Here is a 17064-nt window from a genome sequence, read left to right on the forward strand (position 1 = left end):
GGAGCAATAGGAAGGGATGGGAAGGGATGTTGATGCGCAGCTGGAGGGAGGACATTGCACAGAGGCTTCAGATGCAAGCTCTTCCCAAGACATCCTATTAGGATGTATTAGATAAAATATATGATAGAAAAGTAATAATACATGAAGATATTGCTCTTTGCTCCCTGATTGTCATTTGATCACATTGATCTTGCATTCCTGGTTGTAAAACATCCCAGCTTCAAGGAAAAGAACTCGAGAAACTCTATGACCTAGTGGTTAGGACGGTCTCGTGGTGTGAAGGAAAGGAAGGTTTGGTGCTCCTTGGCCTCATGTACAGCCTCCCTCTTCCTGGATGCATACATACCAGCAGCAGCCGCTACCAAAAGTAAAGTAAAAGAAGGCAAAAGTAAAAGAAGGCAGCAGCTGTCCTGATCGTCACAGAACAAGAAGTAATGGCTTTAAGTTGCACCAGGGGAGCTTCAGATTGGATACTAGGAAAAATTTATTCTCAGAAATAATGCTAATGCATTGGAAAAGGCTGCCTAGGGAGATGGTGGAGTCACCATCCCTAGAGATTTTCAAGAAAAGGATGGATGTGCACTTGGCGACATGGTTTAGAGAGGTCACAGGCATGGGTTGATGGTTGAACTAGATGATCTTAGTGGTCTTTTCCAACCTTAATGATTCTATGTTTCTATGATTCTATGCTTTGGAGCTGTCTTTGAGAGGCGTTGTGTGGCAGTGATGGGTTATGTGGTTTAAGCCTTGGAGCACCAGGTGGGAGATTACCACTTGGGTTTACCAGAAAATGGTCTTCTGACCATATGGTATGACTAAAGATAAACATCTAGGGAAATTTCAGGCTATGATGATACAAGTTTTACCATTATTGCCTTTCGTAGATCTGTATACCAGAAACTCCCTGCTTGATGAGCCATGGAATGGAGGCAGTGGAAGAGGCTGGAAGCTTTGAAATAGAGGCGCCGAGAAATTGAGAAACCATGCTTAAATTGCAGGAACGACAAGCAGATTTTGCACTCACTCCTTCTGTGTTTCGGTACCGCAATCCCTGTTATTCCTGCGTCTATATGTTAGAAAAGCGAGTTCTGGTGAAAAGGGGCACAATGATCTCTTCAGAAGAGTCCCAGCTGCTTTCCCTGTTCAGTGTCACTCATACTACCGGGCCTGGGGAGCCAGTGCTCATGCATGTAAAATCACACTTTTTAATTTTCTGTTTCTGTAACATGACCTATTGCTACACTACATCTTCATGAGGCGGAGCTGTCTGGAGAACATCTGTTGCAATCACAGCTGTTCGGGTACTTCCTCCATCTGATGTTTCAGCCCTGATATGTGCAAATCACTGGCAGCATTACAACCCCCAGTTCCTCCTACAAATCCCATTTTCTCTGTTCTCACAGGGAGGGGTGGGGTAAAGATACTTTCTATGGTTAAATATGGGCTAGATGCTTTATTCTCACCAAATCAACACCAGTGGGGTTATTGTGCACTGACTCATAGCAGACAGAGAGTAAAAATCATCCCAGTGTTTATTCCTTTTGGAGCCTATATAATTAAAGCTGCCCACCTGCTCCTGAATTTTGCTGTCATTTTTTGATGCTACAGGCAATGCGATACTCAGTTATTATCATAAACTATGTTGAGCTCTACCCACTATGGGGTTTATGACAAGAATCTCTGAAAAAACTGTAATCCTCTGTGCTCAAGTATATCTCCTTGTTATAATGCTTATGATTCTTGGCTTGAGATGATGGCAGATGATGGGCCATGAAAGATTTCCAAATAAGGGTTGTTGTCACTAACTCTTGCCTTCATTTGCTTACATTAAATGAAGTCATTTTCAGCACTAACATTGTTCCTGTGCTGGGATGTAGGACTGAGAGATGCAACCAACTGTCCCAGGGTACCTGTGGCCATCTCCTCTTCAGAGCCACCCAATTCTGCATGTATCTGCTGAGGTTTCTATTGAATTAAGGTTGACGTTGCTGGGGTGTCAGCTAAGCAGCAACCAACACTAAAGCTGCTGCATTTAAAAAAAATCTGGTCTCTGAACTCCAAATATTTACAATATTTTTCATATTTTATATTCCAAATATTTACAATATTACAAATACAGTCATGGGACAGCTAAATAGTCAACAGTCTTGGAAACAATAAAAACAGATTTCCATATAATCCAGCACACAAATTTGAAAGCAATGATCATAATAACTCACTCAGACTTTGTAGTTGAAAACAGCAATAATGTGTTTTCTCTCTGTATATGCTCTGTGTTGGTTTCTGGAATAATAAAAATTATCAAGAATAAATATAATACAAATTTAGAAACAGAACAAACACTGAGGATTTTGGAAAACTTGGATTTTTGGAAATATTTTAATAGACTATTTTCTTAATTCTGAACGATGAAACATCCAAAATTTAACACCACACAATTACAAAAATTCCACATCTGATACAGTTTTCCCTGTAGTGGTGCCTCCCACTACAATCTCAACAATGACAAACCATCAAGATTAACAGTCCAAACATGTTTCCTAGACAGTCTGGTCATCCATAATTGTTGGAAGCAGCCACTTCTCTTCACTGCCAAAGTATTATCTGTCATTTGTTGCCTGATACTCCTAGAGGGACTTATCAGCATTTATTAAACAATTTGAATCTGCTTTGTAAAGTTTCCATTTAATGCTATTTGAAATGTGAATTATTTGTCATGATTTTTTTTTTTTTCCTCCAGTTTTATGAAAAATGACACATGGTCTTTCATAGAAGCTTTTGACTGCTGGAGGTGCATGAGCTGGCAACACACACAACTTTCCATAGCAGCTACAGGACAAAGGATCAATGTTGGCACATCTTGTACAGGTCTTTCTTAATGGTGCAAAATTTCCTTTTATATTTCTTTTACACGTGTTTACTCCAAAAATAGAAAAATAAAAAAATAATTATCTTTCAGTGCTGATGACAACAGTTGTCAAAAAGTTGCTAGCTTTTAAGATAAATGAATTCTTTTCTTTTCTGACTTTTAGGAGGCTGAGTTCAATCCAAACCACTCTGGTGTCCTTACACAGTAGCTGGGGAACTAGTTCTGTTTCTGTCCATGGCTTTTAGACCATGTTTTGGGAGGAATAAGGATAAATCACAACCCTGAATAGAATAACAAATTAGCTGTGACTTCAGTTGAGTGAGAAACCCAGCTCAGCACCAGGTTACAGCCACTCTAGTATAGAATCATAGAATCATAGAATTGTTTGAGTTGGAAGCGACCCATAAAGGCCATTTGTCCAACTCCCCTGCAAAGAACAGGGATACCTACAGCTCCATCAGGTGCTCAGAGCCTCGTCCAGCCTGACCTTGAGTGTCTCCAGGGTTGGGACTTCCACCACATCTCTGGTCAATCCGAAATGGCACATGATAATTCACCTACATGAGGTAAATCATCATATCCTCTAAAATTATTAAACAAACAGGGTTTCCTTGGTGGTAGGTGCCATTACGACCTTGTTTTACCCATTTAATTTTCTGACTTCCATTTGGTTTGTGCCTGTTCTGGCAAAAGTGGCCAACAGCCTAAACGCTGCAGGGAATGTTTCTTTAAATACTCACCGCAGAGCAGTGTTTGCACAGAGGCCCCTGCAGCACTGTCAAGGAACCAAAAGCAAGTGCAAACAGAGCTGTGCTGACTTTATGGCCCCTTACAAATCTTTTCTGGCATATGGGAGTATTAGGTCTTCACACACCAAAATGAGAGAGAAGTGTTTTATCACTATCAGGTCAGACCTGTCCCCACATGCAGCCTCTATTGTGCACGTACATTTGAAAAAGGTTTTCAGATAAACATCAAAATGCATCTCCTCTGGTGTCAAGCAGGAAAGCTTTGCTCTTTCTGAACCATGACAGAGGGCACCTGACATTCCCTGACAGCACGGGCCCAGGGCAGGTGGCAGCGGATGGAGCAGTGCAATGAAAACTGGGGCTTGTACCAGCAGGCAGCCTCTCACAGCATCCCTGTGGACTTTTTCCCTTCCTCCCCATTAATGGGCAGAAGGTATTCAGAAAAAACACCGATGTTCCAGGCTCAGAGGCTGAGCAGCATAAGGAAAGGCAGAATTATATACTTAGGTCTCCACCAGATTTGGGTAAATTTAACATATATGGGCATTTTACCAAAGTGCTACGCAATTCAGTAGCTTTCAAACTTTCTATTTTGTGCCCAAACCCAGATTCATCCTTTTGTTTTGTGATACCTGGATGACAAATCTAGTTTAGCTCATTAACTTCAATGGGCCTCTCTTGGTCCTTTGCTCCACCCAAAAACTAAACCATCTGCAGGAAGGGCCAATTCATCATTACTCTGGCAGTAACTTTGCTGTCTGTTTCATTAGGATGAATTCAAGCTTAAAAACACATTGTTACTTCTTTTTCAGATTCAGGCAATGCAAGACCGTGCTTCAAATTAAAGATGCTCTTTAGTGACATGTTCCGTAGAAATTGCCTGTTATATGGGAATTGAGTGCATTGGTTTGTTCTGGGTATGGAGGCAGGGGAAGCTGCTAGCATCCAACACCAAATCCTGGTTATTTCTGGGCTCCCACCTGTTTGGACCAGCCAAAGCAACGGTTTCCCTTTTCCCTGGAAACCTCTGTGACATGTCCTCTCTGTCCATTTTATTTTATTTGTCCCTCGTTACCTTTCATAGAACCATAGAATCATTAAGGCTGGAAAAGATCACCGAGATCACCAAGTCCAACCACTGACCCATCCCTGCCATGCTCACTAACCCGTGTCCCTCTGTGCCATATCTACACAGTTCTTGAACACCTCTAGGGACAGAGACTCCACCACCTCCCTGTGCCAATGCTGAGAAGAAATTTTTCTTAACATTCCTGATTCACGACTTCTCTTTTCACATTCACATCCTGTCTTAAGCAGCACTAGTAAAAACATTAAAATTGAAATAGCACAGCCTAAAATACTTACCCAGTACCATTTAGGATCTCAGCTCCCACTACTTTCAGGATCCGGGCCCCCATCCTTATCTCTCTGGTTAAATTATTAGCTTTAAAATCCTTCATGGTCTTCAACTCCATTATAAAGCACGGGAAAATGTGGCTGCAAGATTCATGAATATTTATTTTTTCAACAGTGAAGGAGCAAGTTTACCTAACAGCTTTGCTAACTGATTGTCTGCAGAACAAGGAAGTTATGGCCATGTTAACGCAAGCAGTAGTAGTTTATTGTTTTAGTAGACACTTCTTTTTCCTTCCCTTTGAATAAACACACCGCAGGGTCTGGGAGGACGTGTGCCAAGAGCATTATTGAGCGCAGCAACAGCCCAACAAAGCACGGCAAAAGCACAATCCTAATCATAACAGAGAGAGCAAGTATTGTTACAAATGTTCCCTTTAGTATGGAAATGAGCCAGGGGTAATAAAAACACCATAAAAATGTCAAAATGACTGATCACCATGAAGCAGTGGCCTTTTTATAACCAAAACTTGTAATGAACTTTTTAAAAAATTCCTGTGTTAAAAGAAATGCCATTTTTAGTTAACTTTCTTGTTTGACTTATCCTCACTTTGCTGGGCAGTTAAATGACTGCAGAAGAGAATGACTTCAGAAGGGCATCAGTAAAGATCTGATTGACATTAAATGGCAATCAGGCATGATGGTGGACTCTGGATGGGAACAAACTGTTAATCAGGGCATTAACATTAGCACTGCTACCGCCTCTTTATGAGAATATGGGGCATATTTAGGTACTAATTGTTTGAACAGCAGCAATAAAACATAATGTTTAATGACATACAAATGAAGAGCTGTGTAACTCGTGTAATTCCATCAGAAAATGCTTAGGAACAGCAACTTGACTCCTTAATTACTCAGATCAAAGAAAAAAGGCATTTTGAAGTCTGCTCTAAAGTGTTATTTATTACTCCTCTCACCAAAGCATAGATCAACTCAGATGGAAATCGCACTGCAGACTGGATTTGGTTAGTGAAAATGGGAAAATAAAAGAATATTCACTGCTTTGCTGATGCCCATATATACTACAGGATATATTAAATCCTAATTACAACAGACTGGCAAAAGGGGAAAGAGAAAAGGAAGAAGTGTAAAAGCTGAAATACTAACAAATAGAGGTCATTGCACCATAAATTATTCCGAGGGATCAGAAAATGGTGAACAGATACAAAGATGCCTGCGCTGAACACGAAAGGTAAAATGGGCACTCTCTTTCCTCCAGACTTCATTCTATATGCAGACAATATTTATATGCTAGTTAGTAGTCAATGCAATACTAATATTTTAATTCTTTTTTTTTTTTTTTACTTCAATAATCCTTTTTTTTTTTTTTTTTTTTTCATCTGTTTAGCATTTGTAGCAAACTTTTAAAATGTAGAAATCTTAATTCAAGAAACACTTTGCTGGTAGGATAAGGTCAAGATCAAGTCTGAAATACCTACAGAATCCTAACCAGTAGCATTTTCTCCCAGGTCCCCATTGTGGAACCAACCTGGCCTGGATCCCGTTTGGATCACAGACCCTGGCCCTGGTCAGGCTGACATCTTCCTGCCTTATTTTTTCCCTCTGAAATTTTTGCTGAGCTCCACTGGTGAAACCTACCCCATAAAGCTGGGTGTGTTTGTAGCCATGCCCCTTGAACCCTCACCATATGGATGCATGAGCAGAGAAATGCAGATGGGTGCCCACCACCAATGGGACCAGGTGTGTTCAGGAGACCTGCGTGGTTCACTTTGGCCAAGTTCTACAACCCAATTAGTGAGTCCATGTGTTCGAATGAGAGCCAGGACAGACAGGTGTCCACACCAACATGAATTCGGAGAAGGATTCTGCCCTCCTCCATGCATGGAAAAAAAAAGGATTGTAGAGACTTTCACCAGTAACAAGTCTGAGCAACTCAGCAGGCCATTAACCACAAGTGTTTACACTCGAATTCACGTGTAAATCCTCCCTGACACCAACTGCAGCAAACTCAGCAAGATTTGCCAAAACACTGAGTGTAAAGGAGTGGGATGTGTGTATTCACAGGATTATGCTGCTGTTTACACAAGGGGTTATTTGCAGATGCTGAAAATGTCAATGCACTACTCCATTTTATATAAATAACACCATTACTTTAGTAATAAGCCATAAAATGCTGAGCTGACATACTTACAGCCTGGAAGGAAGTGGGGCTGCAAGCAGCAGAGCTGAGTGTGCAGCCCACGTGCCAAATGTTGATGTCTGTGCTGCACATCTGCGGTTATCTGCAACCATCCTGGGGCATGGAGCTGTGCTTGTATCCTCAACTTCATGTTTTTGTGGCCAAAAGGGATCTCTGGATGAGGCCCTATGGCCTTTCATTATAACAGCATTCACAATACCACGTGTCTGAACACAGTACCCATATAGCACCCATCCTTCATGTGATACTTGTGAGAGATGCAGGCTTTGGTAGCCCACATAGGCAGAGGTGATACCTATACAGCAAAGCCATGAAAAATTCCCCAGTAACCTTTGACCATCTCCCAGTTTTTGTCCAGTGCTACATCTCCTGCAGGGCTTTATTCCTTTACTTCAAAAGTCTGAACCATAAAATATCCCAAGTTGGAAGGGACCCACAAGGATCATCGAGTCCAACTCCTGGCTCCACACAACACCATCCAAACCTACATCTGAGAGCAGTGTTCCAAAACTCCTTGAACTCCAGCAGCTCAGGGCTGTGCCCACTGCCCTGATCAGCCTGTTCCATGCTCACCAGCCTTGCTGCAGACCCTTTCCCTAATCCCCAGCTGCCCCCTCCCCTTACACAGCTCCATGCTGTTCTATCTGGCTCTGTCACTGTCACAGAGAGCAGAGCTCAGCGCTGCCCCTCTGCTCCCTATGAGAAGCTGTTGCTGCCATGATGCCTCTCCTCAGCCTGCTCTGCTCTGGGCCTGGGACCTCAGCTGCCCCTCTTACATTTCCCTCTCCAGTCTCATCACTGTTTTTGTAGCCACAACTTGGATGTTTGCTGCTGTGAGGCACCCACATAGTCATCCACACATTCACCCCAAAGGGCTGGAACAGCTGGGTCTCATCCTAAACCCCCTGCTCTTTTCTGGACACTGTAATGTTGCCATTGACACCTGCAACACCAAGATTTCATCTTGCTACATTTGGTTTGGCTTTTGGTGCATCTGTGTCATTTGTCTATGGAGGTGAAGCAATCAAAAATAGACTTCGTAGAATCATAAAACTGTTTGATTTGGAAGGGACACTTAAAGGTCAACCCCCCTGTTTTGAGCAGGGACACCTACAGCTCCATCAGGTGCTCAGATCCCATTCAGTCTGACCTTGAGTGCCTCCAGGGATGGAGCATCCATCACCTCTCTGGGCAACCTGTGCTTCACTGCCACTATTGTAAAAAACTGATTCCTCATATCCAATCTAAATCTCTCAGTTTGAAAGCATTTCCCCTTGTCCTGCTACCACATATCTTGGTAAAGATTCTGTCTCCTTCTTTCTGATAGACCCTTTAGATACTGGCAATCCACTGTCAGGTCTTCCCAGATCCTTCTCTTCTCCAGGCTGAACAACCCCAGCTCTCTCATCCTATCAGTGCAGGGGAGGTGCTCCATCCCTTGGATCATTTTTGTGGCCCTCCCCTGGATATGCTCCAGCAGATCCACGTCTCTCCTAATCCTATTTATTCACTAAGTAATTAGAAGACTTACCAAACCACCCCAAAAAGTCTGCCCTGTATTCACAACGTACACAATTAATTAATCAGGCTGAGTCATGGTGCAGAGATAATTTTTCACTACTGTGTGCTTCATCATTCCAGCACGTATTTCTCATGTGTATTCACACACATCCCACCACCCTTTCCCTCAAAACAACCTAAGAGAATCATTCTTTTCTCCTTTCTAGCTTTTATTGCACAGCCAGATGCACACAGTGCCATCCCATCTCTTTTTGATGTCCTCAGTTATTGTGTTTGCTACTGTTTGAAAATCACACAACACTTTTTATTTGTAAATGTCTGATAAAGGTTTTCAGTTTAAAAGGGCTGACAGTACAAGCATTGTCCATACAAAGCTTAAAAATGCCACACACAAACCGACATGTAAGGCCATGTTTGATCTGTAATGCAAATAAATTAAACAAAGATGGAGAGCTTTAAGCCTGATGTTCTTTTGATCTTTGAAGCCTGATGGCTTTTAAAGTACAACTATTTTCTGTATCACAGCCCAGCACTTACATCCATATGCCCATATATATACATATCTTTATGTATAAAACAAAAAAAAACTTCTGTGTTCCAAATAGGGTCAGTAGTTAATAGGAAGACTATGATTTTCTTTAAATGCCCTGTATGCACGAGCAGAGATGAATCCAAATCTTGTCTCATTGGTGAAAACAAAATATTCAGGCATGAGCAGGACCTGGCAGAATTTATTTAGGCTAAAGAAGATTTTGCAATGCGTGCAAGGCACAATTGAGCCCTAAAAAGAAATTGCATGTGGTAGGCATGGGACAGAGTGACTCTGAAGAGTGCTTATAGGTGTCCTGTGGAGGAAAAATAACTCCTCAAAACACCAAATCCACTCAGGCCCAGCAAGTCAGTGCAAGACCCAGACAAGATATAAAATATATGTGCGAATCGAAGTGTTTGCACCATCTCCCACCAGAGCTGGAACTTCAACAGGCAGGAGGAAGCTCCTTCCACTTGAGCCACCTGGTGCTATCATAGCATCATCTTGGAAGCATCATGGAAGGGTCTCACCCTGGATCATAGCAGGTAGAAGGCTGCAGTTGAGAGCAAAGTGCTCAGCAGGAAGACTATACCCTATGGGAAATGCAGGATCTGAGGGTCAGTGACATAGCTGCTATTAGAAGTGTTGTAAGGCCATCACTTAGGATTTGCATAGGGCTGAACCAAATGAAACTGGCTGTGCACCTCCTCTAAAGCTGGTATCAGCATGAGCTAGGTGCTGTCTTGCTGTAGCACCAACACAGATAGCTGGGAAGGTTGGCAAGCTTACAGGTACAGCTACTGTGCCCTGAGAGCTGTTGAGATGTTCTCAGTACCTACCACAGTGCAAAAAGTAGGTTCACATAGGCATGAGTTGTAAGACATAGCTCTTGGTAGCAGCCACATGCTGTCTTCTTAAAAAATTGGTGATGCATGTAGTGTATAAAGGCATTTTGGCTTATTCCAGAAAGTGACTCTGAAGTGATTCAATAAACTGTAGCCATTGAGAGCACTGCCATATCCAGAGTCCTCCTCAGTGCTCGTATTTAAGCCTTCCTGAAGCTGAGAGAATGTATGCAGAGATATCCATGAAACGAATTTAGCTTTTATGAGTTTCATAAAATGGTGCTAACAAAGTTTTAATGAACTATCCCACTTTAAAAAAATGTAAAATATTGGTAATAATAATAAAATAGCAGTAGCTTGCCTTGTTATAACCTCTACAGAAAAACCATTGTGTTAAGAGAGTTATTGACCTGGGTGGCCAGGGCAAAAAGGGGACATTCTGGGGAGGCATGTGTTGATGAGGGAAAGTGGGAGTGTTTGTGCTTTACTGAATGAGGACCCCATCTCACAGTGATCCAGCTGAGCAAACAGGGAGCTTTTTGGTTTGCATCTGAGGATGCAACAAGTCAGCAGAAAAATAACTGCAAATCGATGCAGAGCAAAAAGTTTTGGAAACACTCAGAGGAAAACAAAAGCCTGAAGCACTCTTTTGTTTCAGCTTAAATGAAGTGTTTCACTCTAAGTCAGAGCAGCTGAAGCTGAAGATCTCTTTTGCAGAGCAGGCTTTAGAAAGAAGTAGCTTGAAACCCAAAAATTGGCACATCTCTTTTTTTTTTTCCCTGCAACAAGCTTTGAGTGGCACTCAAGCAAGCAGCAAACAATTGCTCCATCACTGAAGCATCATGGAAAGGTCTCACCTCATCATGTGTTTTCTCCTCCTGAGCACCCTGAGGCTGAAGCTCATTTTACAGACTCACAATTTTTTATGTTTTGATTTATGAAACATTCTTTTTAAAAGAAAAACACCTGCAGGTTTGTGGTTTGCAACCTTTTATCCCACTTCCCTTCACCCTCCCCCCAAAAAATACACACACACACAAAAAAAAAAGCATTAATGAAATAGATTTCCCTGTGAGCAGAGCTCTGTGCTCCTGGAGGTGACAAGTGGTCCATGGGAAATGACCCAGACACTGCAGATCCTCACAATCATTGACTCATGGAACCCTTAAGGTTAGAAAAGATCTCTAAGAACATCAAATCCAACCACCAACCCATCCCCACCGTGCCCACCAACCCCTGTCCCTCAGTGCCACGTTCCCATCTTTCTTGAACAGCACCAGGGATGCTGACTCCACCGCCTCCCTGGACAGACCGTTCCAATGCATCACAACTCTTTTTGTGTGAGGAATTTTTTTTTCTAATATCCAACCTGAAAAATCAGAATATAAGTGGTGGAAAAGGTAATTTTCTAATGTAAATGGTGGCGCTAGATCACCTATCACCTGAGATGATACGAGGAGATTATGTGTGAGAAGAGATACAGAGAAGGGCAGCTGGTTACTGTTTTTACATTGAGCACATTCTGAGCGTGGTATCTATAGAACCTGCAAAAAAAAAAATCTTTATTTTCTTTGATCAAAAATATGCATAGAAATGCCAGTTTTGAGGAAAATATCATACTTTTTTTTTCTTGTTTAACAAAATAAATTAAATATACATGACTTCTGTTTAAACTCTATATAGAATTACAAAGGTTTTGTATTTGCATTTGGATTAATTTCCAATCCATACAGGTATTTAATATGGCCCTTAATTAATCTCTTTTATTTCACCGTTGTTCAAACCGAAATGAAACTGTATCATTTCCAAAATGCTATCTGTGGGGAGGGGACAACCACACACAACCTAGATGAATATTTCTCAAATGCAGTTTTTCCTACAATATTATTATTTCATTCTCTTTTCCTGTTTCTCCTTACGTTCTCATGTATCTTGCATTGATGTAGAGAATCCAGTAGCTTGTCATCGTAAGCCATCAGAGAAGGGCAGCGTGTTTTGCTTTCTTCACCATCAGCAGTTCAATTATTATTATTATTAATTATTATTATTTCTTAAATATAAATATAAAGGTGTTCTGTACAACGTTCCTCTTTCCTTCCTTCCTTTTTCATGGCAGTGGCACTGAGTCCTGGGACTAGGGCAGCGACATTTGCTCTGTAGAACCCTCTATGGGGGAACTCAATGCCTTTAACTTGAAGAAATTGAAGTAAGCATCTTGGTTAGCATTACAGACAAGACAACTGTGCTTGAGAAACATTCCACATTCCACTTTGGGAACAGAAATTCATTTTCTTTCCCCTTGTGTTATTAGGAAGAGGTGAGTTGGTCATTTCTCCTTGTGCTTTGGAACTAAATCTTTACAGCTTGAGTCACTCTAAGGGAAAAGGTTCTCCCACATAAATGGGACAGGTCTGGGGTCTTCCCACCAAAACACATGATATGCAGCAAGCGCAAGAACAGGGGTGCCTGCCCTAGAAAAGCACCATGTCACCTTTTCTTGCTCCTTTTAGCAACAGAAGGAGGCGGTGGTTTATATCCCTGCATCCTATCTCACTTGCCACCACCTTACTTAAAAAATCCAGGAAGGCTCCACTGGTGGAGACAGCTGCCTAGCTGCTGGGATTTGGAGTTCCTTCATTATTCCTTGGCTACATCCTGATTGCAATAATTAAAAAAAAAAAAAAAATCTCTTTTCTCTGTCTTTCTCTATTATATATATATTTATATAGATAGATATAGATATATACACATATATATATACACACATACACACGCATATACAATTATATATATATGTATATATATATATTTAAAATCATATATATAATCTTTTCTGTCTGCTTTGCCTATTGCTGGCAGTGTGAGCTGACTTTGAGCAGTCTCTTCTGAGGTACCAGGAGGAAAAGCCCACGTGAGCTTCTGTACACGGCCGCCCTCTTAGCACTGGTACTGAATGTGCTGGTGCTGGTGGACTTTGCCTTCCACGTGTGAGTGGGTGTGGGTGTGGATGTCCGTGTAAATCTTTGGGTACATTTTGGATGCCATGGCTGGAGCAAGCGCAGGCCCTTGGGACAGTAAATGCTGCTGCTGGGCGACGTATTCCTCATAGTTTATGGAGGAGATGCAGTCTTTGTCTGGGACTTGGGAAACACAGATCCTGTCCCGGGGCTGCGGCCGGTGCACAGGGGCAGCAGCTGGTGGGGAGCAAGGTTTCTTCTTGGTCTGGCAAAGCCACAGGAGGATTGTCCCAAAGATGAAGACCGCTCCAGCGGGGATGCCGATGATCACAGGCCAGGGAAGGCTGCTGGCTGAGGAGGGGGGCACAGGTGCACTCGGAGGCTTGGGATCTGGATGGATATGGTGGCAGGGAAGAGACAGAAAGAGTTAATTAAAAGCAGGCAAGGTAAATTTGAAACAGATGTCACACTTGAGCTGGCTTTTGTACAGGCTGTATGGCAACCCTGCCAGACTAAGTAACGAGGGAGAAATCAAGCCAGCACATTGTGCTTGGTAACTGCTGTGCTTTTCAGTGCTCCTGGAAGGACAAGCAACTAATTTTCTTTGGTGTAGGGAGAGGTCTTTGGGGATTTTTTTACTTATCCAAGCCTTAATGAATGTACATGTACTAGAGCCAGCCAAAGAGTCTCCTAACACCTTCACTCTGTGATGGCATGGGCTTCTCTGTCCAGATGGAAGCACACAACACATGGCATGCCAGTACTATCTCCATGTCAGCAGCACAATTGGATCACATAGAGCCACAACATGCTGTATGCTTGCCTTTACTGAGCGTATCTATGTCTGAACAGCTTTAGACATACTTTTGAGATACTGGAGCTACTAAACTGTGCTCTGCCAGGGCAGGAAGCAAGAATTTGGTGTTCTGGAGGGGTTGTCTTGAGTTTCTTGTGTAGCTGAGAGAAAGGTTAAAAGTCACAGGTGAGCTGATGTCTCCTTGGTGCCCAAGCAATGGGGAACTAACATTTCACTTGCCCAACTCTTGATGCCAAATAGCCTCCTTCTCTACTAATTTATTTGGAGCTACTATTGGCTTTCCATGGGCAGCAAACTCATTTAAGAAAGGCAATAAAGCAATAAGAAAGGCTCCAGACAGCATCTTTCACAGCTGCCTTCCCCCTAACCTCTGTGCTGTTGGCAGCCTGCACCTTCCTGAGCAGTCACTCTGGTTTCACAGCCTGATCTCTCAATTTATAGACCCCAAAGGAGTACTGGGATCGGACCCCACCTATCAAAGTCCCTTCCTAGATAGCTACCAGCTGTTGTTTTCAAAAGCCCTGAAAAATACCTAGGTGCAGAGTTCAGCCTGCAGGGTGACATTCAGAAACTTAGAAAACCGCAGGCTATCCAAACAGCCCAGAATGTTATTTTCAAACATATATCACTTAACTTTCAAGCCAAACTTCTTTAAAATACCCATGTCTTTTTCTCTCCTTGACAAATAATCCTATGGCTAGTTTGAAATATTAAATATATACCATGTGGCTTCTTTGAAGTCAGGAGGACGTGTACTGCTGACCTCAATAGACAAAACTTTCATCCACTAACACTGGAAATTACAGAATAATTTCGTCTGGAGGGGACTCTGGAGGTCATCTGGTCAACCCCTTGCTCAAAGCAAGACAGGATCAGGGAAATGACCGATCAGCTGACCACGAAAACAATAGTCTTTACAATGTTTGGCAGAAATCTGCTGGGCTGACTCAGAAGTGTTTTGATATTCAACCATACTATTCTTCTAAGCTGTCTGTGTCAATTGTGCTAGATTTATGAGCAAAGTTCTGTTTTTCTAACTCATGGCCTTGCAACCACATCTTTGCTTCTGAGGGCAAGCTGGGTTCTCCTCCTCTGTTATTGCCAATAACAGCAGGCCTGCGGGTGCTGGTTCTGGTATGAGGCCTCATTATAGTGCCATTCAAATCAATGGAAAGTCTCCCACTGATTTCAGCGGGAGCTGGATCAGGCTGTTGTAGTATGGAAACTTCCAGAGGCTTTGAGTTATATCCCACCCACACAGCATTAACCAGATGAGGTTTAACAAAAGCAAGTGTAGAGTCTTGCATCTGGGGTGAAATAATTGCACGCACCGGTACAGGTTGGGGGATGAGCTGCCAGAGAGGAGCTCTGCAGAGAGGGACCTGGGTGTCCTGGTGGACGACAGGTTGGCCATGAGCCAGCAGTGTGCCCTTGTGGCCAAAAAGGCCAATGGCATTCTGGGGTGCATTAAAAAGAGCATGGCCAGCAGGTCGAGGGAGGTGATCCTCCCCCTCTACTCTGCCCTGGTAAGGCCTCATCTGGAGTACTGTGTCCAGTTCTGGGCTCCCCAGTACAAAAAAGACAGGGATCTCTTGGAAGGAGTCCAGAGGGCCACAAAGATGGTGAAGGGCCTGGAGCATCTCCCCTATGAAGAAAGGCTGAGTGAAGTGGGTCTTGAGAAAAGAAGACTGAGAGGGGACCTGATCCAGGTCTATAAATATCTAAGGTGTGGGGGGCAGAGTGGTGAGGCCAGACTGTTTTCAGCAGTGTGCGGAGACAGGACAAGGGGAAATGGCCAGAAGCTGGAGCATAGGAAGTTCCGCACCAATGTGCGCAAGAACTTCTTTACGGTGAGGGTGACGGAGCACTGGAACAGGCTGCCCAGGGAGGTTGTGGAGTCTTCTCTGGAGATATTCAAGACCCGCCTGGACACCTACTTGTGTGACCTGCTGTAGGGATCCTGCTTTGGCAGGGGGGTTGGACTCGATGATATATGGAGGTCCCTTCCAACTCCTACGATTCTGTGATTCTGTGATTCTGTGATTCTGTGATTCTGCTTCAGATTGGCTTTCTATTTGGAGTTTAGTCCTAAATCTGAGTGATGCAGAAGAAGATGCTAAGGACTAATTGAATTTTTGCTCTTGGCAACATGCTGTTGGTGTCTAAATTCATGCTGCTGACTTTTGATGACTTCTAAGATGAAGAGTGTGGCAACTATAGAGCAAAAGTAGCCATGGTAGCTTAGTTATAGGAGTCATTTTTCCCACTACATACACAAAAAAACAATCCTAATACTCTGGGAGAGTTTATGGTCTCTGTCTCTTACTGATATCTTGACCGGTGACACTGCATTAGATCTGACAGCTAAAATGTTCTGATACTGGCTCCAGCCCCTGCATTTTCTTATCTGTGTTGGCCTTGCGCATGTAAAGGGAAAAAAAAGCAGAAAGATGGATTTTTGTTATAAAGCTGGTGGTTCTAAAGCTAGATTCACATGTCCAAATGAGGCAGAAGGAGATGCTCCTTTCAATAAAAATATTTATTGGGCAAAACTAAATGAAGTAAATGATAAAGTGAGGATGGTGTGCCTGAAATACACAGGATATATCCTCAGCTGGACACAGACACCAGCTCTGAGGTCTGGGGAGAGCAGGAAGCAGCAGTGAGTTTGGTACACTGTTTCTCTGGGGATCTTTGGATAAGAATGTAACTCATCAATCATTCCCTCTTTCACATTCACTCTTTTCCTTTACTTGCAACCAGGACAGTTTTTATTCTTCTCTCCTTTTATGGGCTTGCATCATTGTTTTCTTTTACCAGTAAAGCAATACAAGTAGGAACAAGAGAAAGGAGAAATGTCAGGGAATGGGGCTGCAAATTGTGCTGCTATTCAGTCCCCCTCTCACCTCCTGCACCCTCTTGTTGAACCCTGCAACTGCAGTATGATTTCCAGATCCTGCATTGTATTTCACCCTGCTGGAATTGTTGTCCCCCATAGATGGGAGAAAAGGAACCATCAGCAAGAGAAATTCAGCAGGGGCTGATTTAAATCAGGGCTGATTTAGTTCCTCACATATTCTTAGTAGAACTGGACTAGCTTAAATCAGCACGGCATCACTGAGGCTCGTAGAGAACAATAGGTAATGCGTTACTAAATACCAAAACATAGGATACTGATTCAGGCTGGTGAAATAAAAGCA

General features: G+C 42.7%; 1 protein-coding gene across 1 annotated transcript in view; it reads right to left on the reverse strand.

The window, feature by feature from the left end:
- Positions 1–8597: 8597 nt before the first annotated feature.
- Positions 8598–17064, reverse strand: part of FGFRL1 (fibroblast growth factor receptor like 1) — a 170225-nt gene continuing 161758 nt past the window's right edge. The window contains exon 7 of the mRNA XM_031588241.2: positions 8598–13437. Within this exon, the coding sequence (XP_031444101.2) occupies positions 13028–13437 (410 nt within the window). The 3' untranslated portion in view covers positions 8598–13027. The remainder of the gene's footprint in view (positions 13438–17064) is intronic.

This window comes from Phasianus colchicus, chromosome 4 (assembly GCF_987193195.1).
Source record: "Phasianus colchicus chromosome 4, bPhaCol1.hap1.1, whole genome shotgun sequence".
Taxonomy (NCBI): Eukaryota; Metazoa; Chordata; class Aves; order Galliformes; family Phasianidae; genus Phasianus; species Phasianus colchicus.